The 14516-nt window shown below is 26.1% G+C and overlaps 1 protein-coding gene across 2 annotated transcripts in view; it reads left to right on the top strand.

Moving 5' to 3' along the window:
• Window positions 1-205: 205 nt before the first annotated feature.
• LOC135923387 (uncharacterized) overlaps window positions 206-14516 on the top strand; it is a 42532-nt gene continuing 28221 nt past the window's right edge. For both annotated transcript variants that reach the window (XM_065458098.1, XM_065458097.1), the window contains exon 1: window positions 206-447. In XM_065458098.1, the coding sequence (XP_065314170.1) occupies window positions 231-447 (217 nt within the window). In that variant the 5' untranslated portion in view covers window positions 206-230. The remainder of the gene's footprint in view (window positions 448-14516) is intronic.

Here is a 14516-nt window from a genome sequence, read left to right as displayed (position 1 = left end):
TTCTAAGGGTTTATATATTTTTATTTAAATATTTTGTTACATTATTTAATAATATATATTCTGTATTTCGTTATGATTGTTAAATTTGTTAATGCTTATTTAAAATTAACGTTTTTTTTGTGGATAATTGTTACACTTTATAATAAAATTTTAAAAAACATATGATTCCTATTACCGCCGAATTTTTTTTAAAAAAATATTTCTGCGATTAACTTAAATTCAATAATGTAATGAGTTCCTATTTAACTCTGACTCAAATCATCGAGAGAGACACATTTATAAATGAAAAAAATTCATGGGTTCTAATATATTCAACAGCAAAACGCTTAAATAATTATTTAAAAATCGCAAATTACCTAGCTCCAAATTTTGATTATATCAAAAACTATGAAATTTTGATCGATGTAAATTTCGGAACAGTCGAGATTGTTTCTAACCAGGAACAAAGTAATATTTATTTTGATTTTGATTGATAATCTTAATTATACATTGGTTACAAAAATTAAGGCCCAAGCATTTGATATTTATATTTGGTGCAATATTTTTTTTAAAAAACTGCATAATTAAATTGGAAGTTATCTCACATTATAGTTTCTGAAGCACGAGGATAATATATCTTTAAATTTCACTATTTATATAATATTGCAGCTGTTTTAGTTTTGACAGACACCTCTAACATTAAGGGGGGGGGGATATCATTTGAATTTTAGCAGGAGTGACTAGGGTATATCCGTTATTTTATTTAAAACATGTCAAAAACATCTTGTTAGGTCTTTGCTCCCAGTACTCCCCTCTCCACTAGTACTAATTGGCTTCATGCTTGGCTAATAATAGTCAGGGGAAAATGTGTAGCCAGTTTTCTACTGGGGTGGGATGCTTTTTTTAAAATACATTATTGTAGTTTTTTTGGAACATTGAAAATTTATTAGAACTAATATATTATTATAGCCAATCATATTATAAAAAATTACAATTTCGAATCAAAATATTGTTAATAAATGAAAATTTAATCTAAATAAAAATTATAAATGGAGACATTATTTTATTATCAATATTTTTAAAAAATTATAATTATATTTTCTTCCAAATTGCATTCAATAAAAATTATATAATAAACCACATGAAAACCTTAACGTGCTTGAAATTCTAGCCCATGAGCACTTGGCCAAAATTTGTAATCTTGGCCTTGTATATAATCTTTTCATACTCTTTATATTAATGTTTTTATTTTATTACTTTAATCTTTCCAAGTGCTAACATTATTTGAGAAATTTGATATAACAAAAAATAATTTCATAATAAATAGGCCCTGTGAATATTTTACCACGTAAAATTTTAATTTTTGTACTAATAAAACTTACATTGTATCGTTTTTTTAAAAATGTTTTAAAGGCATGGCATCCCTTAATATCTATACAGCACATTTGAGGCTGCAGTACATCCATATACATTTATACTCTTCCCCTACCCACACAGAAAGAGAGTTTTTGCTTTTTGCAACTTAATAAAAAATAATTTAAGCATTTTATCATGCAATCTTAGATGTATAATCATAATTAATTAATAGGTTGAACAAAACAGTGCATCGAAAAGCCATTTACAAATTAAATAAAATTTACTTTCTTATTCTAAAATGGACATGATTTCGAAATAATATATTATATCAACTTTTTTTGTAAAGGCCTAATTTGGCTGGAGGAATAAAAATCGTTATAAGCCAATTTGGATTCGCGCTCATCGTAATGCGAGAGCGAAATGAAAGGAAGGAAGGAAAGAAAGTGTTTTTTTTTGTATTATATAAGTAAATTTTAGTTAAATATAGAGCTGAAATATATAAATTTTCAATCCCTGTTACAAATTTTTGGAGTACATTTATGGTTTAGGAGCGGCTGCATCTAACTAATGTCACTGAGTATGTTTTTTAAAAAAATATACATCCTCTATACTATATTATTTATATTTTCTTGATCGAAAATACCCAAATAATGAATAAATTATTATTCAAGATACGTTCTTCATTTAAATCATTCTGTTTTTTTTAAAAATTATAATCCTTTGAAAACACTTTACATTACACTCAACATTCAATAAATTGTAAATAATATTTTAATTTTAATATTTTTTAATCCTCACGGAAAGTATTTTATTTTGTTAAATATCAATTTTTTTAAAAAAAATTTGCTTAAAAATTATCATATTAAAGAGCTTAACTTCTAAAAAATTTTATAAAAAAAAAACACAATAACTCAGAGTGTTATAATAATATGATTATTTAATATATATAAAATAAATTTGTTTTGTCACAATTTTATTTTAGACTTGAGTCACCTAAATTTTTTCCCAACTTAGTTTAAAACAAGTTTTTCAAATTAAATTAGCACGCTTTTAGGCGAAGATTGGGAAAGGGTTCAAATTAGACAGGTTTTTTTACACCTTTTTTAAAATTTTTAAAACAATAACGAGTAACGACAACATTGTAACGTAATTTTCACGCGTATATTATTGTATTCCATATTTTTTTAGTTGATCAACTTATACTACTACTATTTTATGTTGTTATATTATTTTATTTTTTCTTCCTTCTTTAAAAAGTCAAAATCGAAACAGAAAAGAAAGGTATAATATTATTTGAATCAAATCGATTTCGCAATAATGATTTCGATTTTTCGTTTATAAATGGGAAGGAAAGAACTTTTGAAGAAGGAACAAGAATTATCTATATTTTTTTGGAAAATAGATTATAAGCCCGCCAGAAAAATGGTGAAACCTAGTTTTAACAGCTGAAAACCATCACGGTAGGTTTTCGAAGAAGGAATAAACAACCTCACGCCTCAATTAGCCTTTATTTTTTTTAGCCATTACCCCCCTACTATATTATAACCACCGAGGAAAATGTAAGGAAAAACAACGTCTATAGTAATTTAATAAAAATTTGTTGGTTTTACCCTTGAAAATTTTTGGGATTTTATTTCAATAACCCTAATATTAATAGGCATTATGCCTATAGAGTCAGTTAAAGGAGACCATACTAATTCATTGATGCCAGAAGCAAGTAGGGTACAACTATATTAGAAATAGACTATCCCTATTGACAATTATGATATTCATCTCTCGACGAAGAATATTTTTCTGATCTACATAGTATAATTTTATACTATAAAAAAAATCAGTGCTCTATAAAAGGTAACTTAAAAATGTAACGTTAATGTCCGTTATTGTTCGAAAAAAGGAACTTCGTTATCCTATTCGTTACTTTCCGAAAGTGATACCCGTTACGTTACTTTTTCTTACATTGATTCTTCTTTACTTTCAAAAAAATAACGAATAAAGCAAATTTTATAATTTTTTTTATTACAATACTCTTTTTTCTAACCATTTTTTAACAAGAAATTGCTTTTCAAAATGTTGATTCCATATAGGAACGTTTAGCAGGTGTATATATTTATTTTAATTTAGTAAAACAATTATAATTTTTTTCTAGTATTGTTACTGGTTAATTTTAAAAAATAGTAACGCAAATAAAGACATTACTTAAACAGCACTGTAAAAGAGAATCGGGGTTTAACAGGTCAAAAATAACTAAATTTATTTTACTATTTTTTCGTATAGATTTTTAAGCAAAAAGCAACTTAGTTTTTACGCAATGAGATTTTATTCATAGATCGCAGAAAGGGTTGGAACATTTATTATCGAAATCTCAAGTAGTGTGTAAGATAATTTTGGCTAAAATCTTTACTTAAGAATCTTCTAAATTTAAGAAAGCCTGATTAAATTAACTCGAGCCTGCAATGCTTAAGGATTTTTTTTCGACGCGCATCTCAATGAACCGAAATCGCTTATTTTTAGTCATTAAAGCCTATCTATACTTGTTTTTCAGAATTAAATTTTAAAAATTAATTAATTATAAAAAATAATAATTTACTTAAATTAAATTTTAATTATTTATTTTTTCGTAATTATATTTTGTAAACACAATAAATTTTTTTTTTATGAAATAAACTTTATATTATAATTTATGAAAAATAAATTTAAACAATACCATCTTTGTCATAATTTAATTAATAAACAATATATTCAAAATTTTTTTTTAAACAAAATATCAGGAAAACATATCTCATATAAAAATGAGTTGCTATTGGGTTATATAAAAAATTAACATATCTTCGGATGTGTTTTTTTTCACCAATTTACCTTGCTTAATAAATTCTAAACATACGATAGAGGGTTAGCCACCAATCAAATTATCTTCAAACATTGGAGGGGGTGGGGGAGGGCAGATCAAAACTCGAATAACCTGTCCCTTTCTTCTCTTATGTTTAATCGTATATTATAAATGTTACCTCGGTTAAATAAATGTTATATAATTGGCGACCATTTTAATTTGGAATACCCCCCCCCCCCCCTGTCCATTTTTTTCCTTCTCCATCTCAGCCTGCATGTATAATATCACTTAAACACTTACCCAATATTTTATACTATTTATATAAAATTACTTGGTATTTATGATATATTACCCATTATCCAACTCAATCGACTCAACCACTTATTTATTATTAGGTCAAATTAATTTTACGTATCCAGTCCCAATTTACCCCATACCAAACTCCCGTGGCTCTATTATGGCTACGAGGCTGATGATCTATGTTCTATTATGAATAGATTTTGTTAATTATAAATAAAATCCCCTCTCCTTCCTTCCCCATCCGAAATTTGTCTGTTCCCATATATATCATCTTAAGCTAACAACCCCCCCCCCCCCCCTTTTCCCCACTCAGAATGTAAATATATCAAATTATTTTTATAAAAATATAATATAGCCAAAGATCTAAGTTCTACAGTAAGTAGACTAAGACCTCCAATAAAATTTACGGCTAAAAATAACCCCTAATAATCCCCCCCTATCTTATATAGGAAAATCCTGGATAAGGCTATGTATCTTGCGAATTTTATTATAATTAATAACATTAATTTTGTTTAGTTTAGATAAACTTCAATAAAAAAAGAGAAATTATAACAACATTTGTTCTTATTAATATTCAATTTATACCAAGATTAATGTATATTGGTTAATTTTTTTTTAGGTTCGCAAAATACGAGAATAACATTAAAATTATATATATTTTTTTAAGTTACAAATTTACAACGGGATATAAATAAAGTATTTACAACATAAAAATATCGTAGAAATAATTTAATAGGCAAGCCTATATATTTTATTTACTTAACCATTATAAAAATTTAAAAAAAAATTTATTATTAAATTTTATGAATGTGGTCTGGTCTCAATTTAACCATTTAATATTAAAAAATAGAGTTATTTATTTAATATATTATCTATCTATCTATCCTATTTATTTTTTATTATTGATTTTAACTTTAAAAAAAAATAAATAAAAACTAGATGGGAAAGAAAATGAATATTAAGTGTTTTTTTAAAATACTATGCAAGTCTTAGATATTTTTGCTAGAAAGATTTATTATATCTATTAACGAAATCTCGCAGCTTTGCGTAATATTATTTTGAGCTAAAATCTTAATTCAAAATTGGAAAAATTAGACCATTTAACATTACTTAAAAATGAGCTATATTATACTATAATTAATTAAAATTACTTATAAATAAGATATTATATTTAGTTTTATGATGCATTCGGCAGAAAGATATTGAGGTTTATAACATTATTTTTTTTAAAAGCATTTTTTATAATCATAAATCTTTACATTAATTTTTTGAGAAAGTAAAAAAAAAGTTAAACTAGTTTTTAACCCATAATTTTTAATTGGGATATTAATTATTTTTAGTTGGTTACAAACCAAATAGTGTATACGAATAATGAGAATGTAAATCAGACACCTACAGTCCCGACCTTAAGCCCGGCCCGTATTTTTTTAAAAACAAAAAATATATCCGGGCCGATATATTTTATTTATTTTTAATAGATAAAATGGCGATTTAAAATGCCTGTGTGGGATATTTTTTTAAAAACAATTTAAGCTCGGCTCGGCCCGAGTAGGCTAAAACTTTAAAGGGACGTCATTTAACATAGTCTCCCCCCCCCCCAACAGAAATATGTTTGAATAAATATAATAATTTTAAAGTCTAATTTTATTTTCTGGCTTTCATATAATGTACCTTTTTAAGGTAAAGATTATGTTTTTTAAAAAAATACAGTGCTAAATTATCATAATTTTGAGGATCCATTGTTGGAAAATCCTTATCAAAACTTCTCAGGAGTCAACCTTATCAAAATTAATTTTAGTTATAACTTTAAAAAATAATTCGACATGAATCAACTTTAAATTCCTTTCCTGTAGCATGATTTTTTTTTAGATCCAGCTCATATTTAAGAATTTTAAACTTTTTATCATTTGCACAGTCCCCGGGCCTCCCGGATTTTTTTTATAAAATATTATATTTATTTTTAATTTTTATTAGTTAATAATGGCGATTTAAAATATTTGCTTTTAAAAATATTAAGCCCGACCCGGGTATTTAAAAAAATTAAGATACCGCCCGCCCATGTATTCGGGCCTGCAGGACTCTGTTTTGATTCTAGGAAATAAGAAATATGAAACAATTATAAAGTACGCGAAAGGTGATATATGATTTGATAGTTAAAGAGAGAAAAAACACCCATTACTTATAAAAGAAACGCAAAAGTGAATATTAAATTTCTTTCATTTTAAAATTATAGTTTAATAATAGCTTATTATTTAATAAGATAATTGCGAATAAAACTAAGAATAAGAAATTTTGTAAGAGATAAACATTTTATTATTAAAATTTGTATTTAATTCTCTATTCTACTGGCCTCATTTTTTTTTATATGATCATATAATAATATCTTCTTCTTTTTTTAAAATGACTATAAATCACATCATTCTTCATCATAATAACTAAAAATATATGACAAAAAAATGATAGTTGAAATGTATATAAAACATAATTAGAAAAGAATGAAGGAAAGAAAAGAAAAAAGGAAAGAAAGAGAGAGAGAAAGTATAAATTAAAATTGTTTGAGGATAAAAATATCTTTATTTAAATTTATCAAGATGTAAATAAATACTTTAGATTTGTGTAATAGACTTACTATTAGAGGGTTGCATTGGACTTTGGGGTGGCGGGCGGTTTAAAAATCGGCTGGCCTGAGCGGATAAATTTTTGATATTTTTTTTTATCAGGGGAAATGAGTAGAACAGACTATCAAATTAAAAATAATAGTTTTATCTACTTTACTATATAACTTAAATATAAAACTACTAAATAAAGATTTCAAAAAAAAAATAAATATTCATAATTTTTTCATCTTTAGAAATATTTTACACAAAGGGAAAATAAGAGCTATTAAATTACATCGATATTTTATATATATACTATTAAATTTATCAATAAAGAAACATATTTTTAATCGCTTTTTAAAATCTTTTATCCATTTGAAATAAAATGTAAAAATGATTTTTTTTTAAATGGTAGATTATCATTGAACCGAAATTTTTTAGTCAAATAAGGTTTTTTTTATTAAAATAACCATACTTTAAGAATAAAATCAGAATTTTAAAATCTTTAACATTCTTTAGATATAGGAGTCTAAAGGTTTACAGGGCAATATAACCTTTAAGGCTAGGAATATTTCTTAAAATATTATAATATATCGAGTAAAATATTCAAGATCACTCATCTAAATGCTAAGAGATAGCAAATCTGCAGAATCAGTTAACAGTTAGAGCTCTGTTTTTTTGATCACGACTATTTACTATTTAATTAGAAACTTCTTAATATAGACATCCCTAAGCTGCGGATTCGACTCCTGAAATAATTTCGTCACATTTTCTTTTTTTTAGTATATTTTTCCCCCCTCCATTCACTCCGATTTGTTTATTCTACCCGGATGCTGCAAAACTTTGCCATTCACAGTTAAAAGTCCTTTATTATCTATTTTTGCTATCCCATACCGTTAACGCTCTCATTTTCATGGCGTTATAGCGACAAAAAATAGGTAGCCTTACAGCTTCGAATAGATAATAATATTTGGTACTCAACTAAAAGTTCAAAAAGAATTTTCTGAGCCCCCTCCAATTTAAATTCTAATAATCTACGTTGGACTTGAAAAAGATTAACTTCCTGAAACTTCCTGAGAAGGATTTGATCTTCTTCGACTCTAATTCAAGAACTCAAAGCAATACCAAAACTTTATATTTAAAGAAAGGGAAATTTCTTTCTTTATCACCGTTAACCATGTTTTATCTCGCATTAATTATGCAAATTTTGGAAAAATTAAATTTGAAGTATGTGTATAATAAATTACATTGAATCATTTCTATCTAGGAAATTATAAAAAAATAAATAATTATATAATAATTTTTTAAAATAAATTTTGTATTAATTAATTTATAACTATCATTATTTTATTTTTTTTTAAAAAAATATTATTTTATAAGTCAAGTATATAATAAATAAATATAAAATGTCATATAATTTTTCAAAATATTATAAGTTTTTTTTGTAACATTTCTTCCTTGAGGAGAAAGGTTTTCCTTTGCGCATTTACATAATTTAAAAGTTTTTTTTTTAAAATCTTATATTATTTTTAAGAGATACCTACAAAAGGAACTTATGGATTACGTCATCACGAAACTAGGCCTATTCAAAAACGAATTCGAATCGAATAGTGCATTATTCATATTCGATTCGTTTAAACGAATCGAACAATTTACTATTTGAATTTGTACGAATAATAAAATCGACTATTTGTATTCGATTCGAATTATTCGAAATAAAATAAATCATACTCAAATATATTGAAAAATTTTTTTATTACAAATTTGATTTTAAACAGAAAAAATTATAAAAATATGTAATCAATAATCTGATAATAAATAATATATAATCAAGTTATAAACAAAATTAAAATATATATTATTAATTTAATTTATAATTTAAGCCAATTTTTAAGGCAAAGAGTTTTTCTTATATTTTCTTCCTTATATGACATGCGGTTTTTTGACAAGTTCCAACTGAGAAAAGCGTTTCACAAGCAGTTGATGTTCCTTGTATAGATAGATAATCCCTTGCCATTTTCGAGAGTATGGGGATCCGATATGCATTTGCCTTCCACCACATTAACGGGTCAGTATCACTCTTTGCTCTTGGTTCACTCAGATAAAAATCTATTTCACACAGTTGAATATTATTTTGTTTAAAAACAATGTATAGCCTGTTTTTTGAATTTTATCCTTATTTGTTTGACAGTTATAATTATGAGCTTATAAAATAAAATCATATTTAAATGGGGGTAAATTAAATACCTGTATATCTATTGTAAATCTCTTTAAATTTGTCCATTAACTTGGATATATCAATATCATAATCAAGATTTAAAATATTCTACTTTAAGCCTGGGATATAATATTGTGGTTATTATTGCATCATCGGCAGTTAAATTATAATAGCCCAACAATTTATCACTGCTACTTTGAAACTATTGTTAAAGGATTTATGTAAACCAGGTTTTTCATTTTTTAGATGTTCAAGAATTAAAATATAATAAGGTATAACCAAATTATAAGTAGGATAATTCTCCCCACATACCATATTTGTAGTTTCATATAAAGGCAATAGTATAGCTTTAATTTTTATAAGATCCTCCCATTCTTCCTATGACAAATGTTAGATTTATTAAACAATTTATTAAATACGAATAATTCGTTTTATTCGAATAATTCGTTTTATTCGAATCGAATAAATGATTATTCGTATTCAGATAAAACAAATAATTTATTATTCGTATTCGTAATTATTTAATTAGATTCGTAGTTATTCGATTAGATTTGAATTCGAATTATTTATGAATAGGCCTACGAAACATTAACATAAATGAACACTTTATTTATAAAAAGGATCTTTAAGACATTTCCTCTGTTTAACTCTTTTTCTTCTTCTTCTAATTTCCTAAGTTGAGAAGAAGGGAAAATGTAGACTAGCTTTGAGATCCAATATCCTAATATTATTACCTCACAAGAATGAACCATGTAAATGGCTAATTTTTCTAAAATAGATTAACTTCGTCAGACATTTAAAATGATAGGATTGTTTGGAGATTCAAAACTTCAGAACAAAATAATGGCATCTTAAAATACGCGGTTTGAGTTTGGAGAGATTTAAGAAAAAAAATAAGAATCTTTCCAGGACTTCTTTACTGTTCTTACCCAATGGCCTCGAATAAAATGTGAAGAGGATGAAAATGTGACATAAAAAAAATATACATCCCAAATTTCGTTCCAGAAAATGTTTCCAAGAGTCTCCGTGTTCTCATGTCATATGGTTTAGTTTCATTTTAAATTTTAGAAACGGGTTATACCTCCAATCTGGTTATTCTTAAACGAATTTATATCGGTTTGCACCGGTTTATAAATTCATATTGGTTCTTTTCGTTTTATTTAAATTAGAGCTTTGTATTTTATTTAGTTGACCTCTTATAATCCAATAATAATATTTCAAAAAAATTAATGAAAATAAATTCAATTTCCTTTTATAAATTTTTATAAAACAAGCATATGTAAATAAAATAATTATAAAATAATATATGTACTAATTTTTTTTTCAAAAAAAAATATTTTAAAATAAATATAATTTTTAAAAACCGTTATAAACCTGGTTAACCCGGTACGGAAGCAAATTTCTCTTTTAAAAGTTCAGAAAATGTAACCATTTTGAGGTTCGGTTAGATACTTTGTTCTAAAGCATTTCTGTTCGGAATAGTGGCTAGGGCACCCTTTCATTAGATTGCTTCTTTTTTTTAGAAATTGAGAATTTCCACATATGGGTGATGTATATCCTTTAAATAATCTTGATAAGGAAACAAACCCGTATTTTTTAAACAACCTATAACCGGTGAAATATGGGATGGGCTATAAACCAATCGAAATTCGATTTTTACAATTCTGAACATAACCAGGGCTTAGAATTCTACTCTTACATATTCTCGTATTTTTTTTAGTCTAAAAAATCGCATTCTATTCAAACAGCTGTTTATAAATTCTAAAAAAAAAGAAAAAAAATACAAGAGAACTATCCCTATTGCAAATGTCTCATTTTCCCATATGATCTTCTCATTTAAACAAAAATACAGAGATCCGCAGGCCCGTCCCGCCAGGCCTGTATTTTAAAACCATACTTTGAATAGCCATTTTTATTTATAAAAAAAAATAAAAATAAGTTTATTTTTAAAAAAATCCGTGCCTGGTCGGGCGGTGCAAATAGATACCTCTGCAGGTTAGTGTTTTTAAGTGGCTAACCCAATATTATAACCATATTAATCAAGCCTGAATATTTTGTTCATAGATGACATGATAGCTTGAACATCTATTAACGAAATCTTGAGGCTTGCGTAAATATTATTTTGGCTATAACCTTAATTTTAAAATAGTCTAAATCGCGCAGTTTAACAACACTATTCGCAGGAGAAATTAAAATTAACAATGCCATTTTCTTTTTGTACAATTTGTTTTTATTTGAAGATGATTAAGGAATTAAGATTAATTTTTTTTTTAAATGAAAACTTTGAAGGAAAAAGGTGTGGTAACAAATTAAAACTCGATAAAAATTAAAATTTTTTAAAAAAATATGATATTTATAGTGCACCTAGCGTTAAAAAAAACTTAACGCGTACCTTGTTTAAATTGAGGTTGTCTTTTTATTAATATCCGTCGATTCCAAATCTTAAATAAGTTCTAAAAAAAAAAAGGATTTGTCTTAAAAAATATATATTATCCTCTGCGTTCTTATTTCTTTAAATTTCTAAATATTCCTTTTTAGGATATAAGTAAGTTATTTATATTACATTTTATATAATATTACAAATCGAAGAATGCAAACCTGTTTGCGTTTTTTAAATGGTTGCTACCGTCAAACTGTAATTATACCAATTTGTACGAGGCCATTTGAAAGGCATGGCGCTGTCAACGCAGCTTTTGAAACGCTCAATTTGTTCGCAATATTAAGCATATTCAAAACAAACAAACGAAAAATCATTTTCATTCTTAAAATAATTTAAAAAATTAGAGCGAAAAGAAAAACTTGTTATTATTAATTAAAACGATGTGTTTCTTTTATACATTATATTTAATTTTAAAATTATAAATTTAAAATATTTATACGGAATCAATAATATCATATCATCAACCCAAGAAAGGAATATAAAGAAACGCAGTTTTACGGGGAAAAGAAAAAAAATATATGTAACCTCTTATTTGTGTTGTATAATATATGCGATTCTTAATCAATTGCTATTATCTTCTTAATATAATCTATTTATTCAATCACTAAAAAAAAAATATTGCTATAATATTTTAATAATTTATTAAGCTCTAATATTATTAAATACTCCGAATTTAAATTCAATCTTCCATTTTTCTGACCAGTTTTTTAAAGTTCGGTCCGGATTTTTGTGGATTTAAATAATTTGGGTTGTAAGCATTTTGTAGATGATTGTTACAAAAAGGGAGATTAGAAATATAGTATTTGGGCCAATTTTTTAAAACAGCTGACTCAATATTTTAGCCATTCCAAACCTTTGTGCTCTCTATGACCAAAATTATGAGACTTGCGTAACATTTTTTTCTGGGCAAAATATTGAGTTAGCCGTTTTTAAAAATCGTCTCAAATCGAGCTATTTTACAAACACAAAGTTCTGCGAGTGAATGTTGAATATTTTGCGGTCAATTAATAAAATAATTCCAAAAAATTTGGCCCGGTCTATTACGACCCGCTCACCGATGGACCTTTAGATCTCTGTTTAATTTTTTTAATTCAGAAGAAGGGATTGGCACCATTCAACGGTAGCTAAAAAAGAGTTTTTTGAATGTTCCGAGCTTTCATACGTCGGAAAATTTACTGTTCATACATCCTAACGGATGCTAGTATAATAGAAATGTGTTGCGAAATTGGCGAATTCTGTTAAACTATGATTCACGAACCCAGAATAATTCCGCTGAATTTTAACCGCTAGTTAGGAACCCTGAAGATTTACTTCCATTTTAGGCCAAAACATCAAGGCGTAATCGATTTTTTTTTCGATAGCTCCAAGTGGAGGTATTTAATCAACACTATTCAAGATCAGGTTTAGTGGTCCCTGCTTTTTAGGGCATCTGTCAAGTCGAAATAAAAAATTTGTTTTTAAGCGAAAAATTCGACCTACCGTGTACATCCCACCAATAATTCGCTGTTTTAGAACTTGTTTATAAAAAAATATTTATAGGAGGTTAGACGCTCTGCAGAAATATTTACCTCTTTTAATTATAAGAACTCTATGTCAATCACGTTTTTTTATCCCCAGGACCTAAATCTTTTCACTTGCAAATTATTTTGCTTCTCAAAAAAACGCAATATCGACCATTTTGTTTTTTTTGGAGTAAATATAATTTTTAACACGAGGTTATTTTAAAATAGTAAAAAAAAAATATTAGTAAAGTTTTAAATTTATGTAATTTCAAAAAAAAATTTGTCAAAAATCAAAAACTAAGGTTAGCGACATTCTGAAATAAAGACATAAAATTGTCACAAATCATTTTTTAAGAATAAAATTAAATCGTTAAAATATTTAAAAAAAAAATTTTTTTATTGCAATAATAAAGTGACATTAATTTTATTATTATAAATGTTTATTTTATTTTTAAAAATAATCAATTTTGATAATCATTTTTTTAATTATAAATAAATGCGAAGATAATAGAGATAATAAAGAAGCTAAAAATAAAATCAAGATTACAACAACGTGTCTTATATTTCACACGTATATATAGAAAAGAAGTAGGAAAAAGAGTTTAATCCTCCCTTACTTCATTTACGAAAAAAAAATAATTAAAATTGTCATTTTTTTAAAAAAATAAAAAATTTATTACATGATTTTTCATTTTTTATCGCAATTTACAAAACGTTTTTCTTGTCTTGTCACATCTTTATGTTTTTTTTCTCTTCCCATTTCATATATTATAAAAATTTTAATATTGTTGTGTCTACACGATGAAGCTTTCATTTAATATTATTATGTAAACTTGACCATTCGAATCGATATCCATTTTCAAACCTTTCTGAATCTTCAATGAGCATTTTTTAAAAATTATATTATTAATAGAGGAGAACGACTTTAGCTGCAGTGTTAGACACCCTCCCTCTGTCCTGGGGTAAGAGGCATTATAATTATAATTTTTGTATACGAAATGTGACACCCCAATTTTAAATGTCATAATGGTATATAGGAGGAGTTAAACTTTCTTTCCCTATAGGCTTTCAACTACTTACTTTATTTTTAGTATAATCTTTGCAACCCCAACGTCTAATCGGTTCGTTAGAAATATCTCTCCCACTCCCTTTCCCTGAAATAATGACTCCCACATTTCCCACATTACCAAAATATAAAATAATTTAATTATAAAGTGGGTACTGACTAAGTGCATAAGAGGGTACCCTCCTGAGTTAAACTCCTGAAACAATTAGGTAATACTATCGCTCTCCTTTC

Source organism: Gordionus sp. m RMFG-2023, chromosome 2 (genome assembly GCF_954871325.1).
Source record: "Gordionus sp. m RMFG-2023 chromosome 2, tfGorSpeb1-WG-v2, whole genome shotgun sequence".
NCBI lineage: Eukaryota > Metazoa > Nematomorpha > Gordioida > Chordodea > Parachordodidae > Gordionus > Gordionus sp. m RMFG-2023.
The sequence above is the reverse complement of the archived record's forward strand: the minus strand, read 5'-3'. Positions and strand labels throughout refer to the sequence as shown.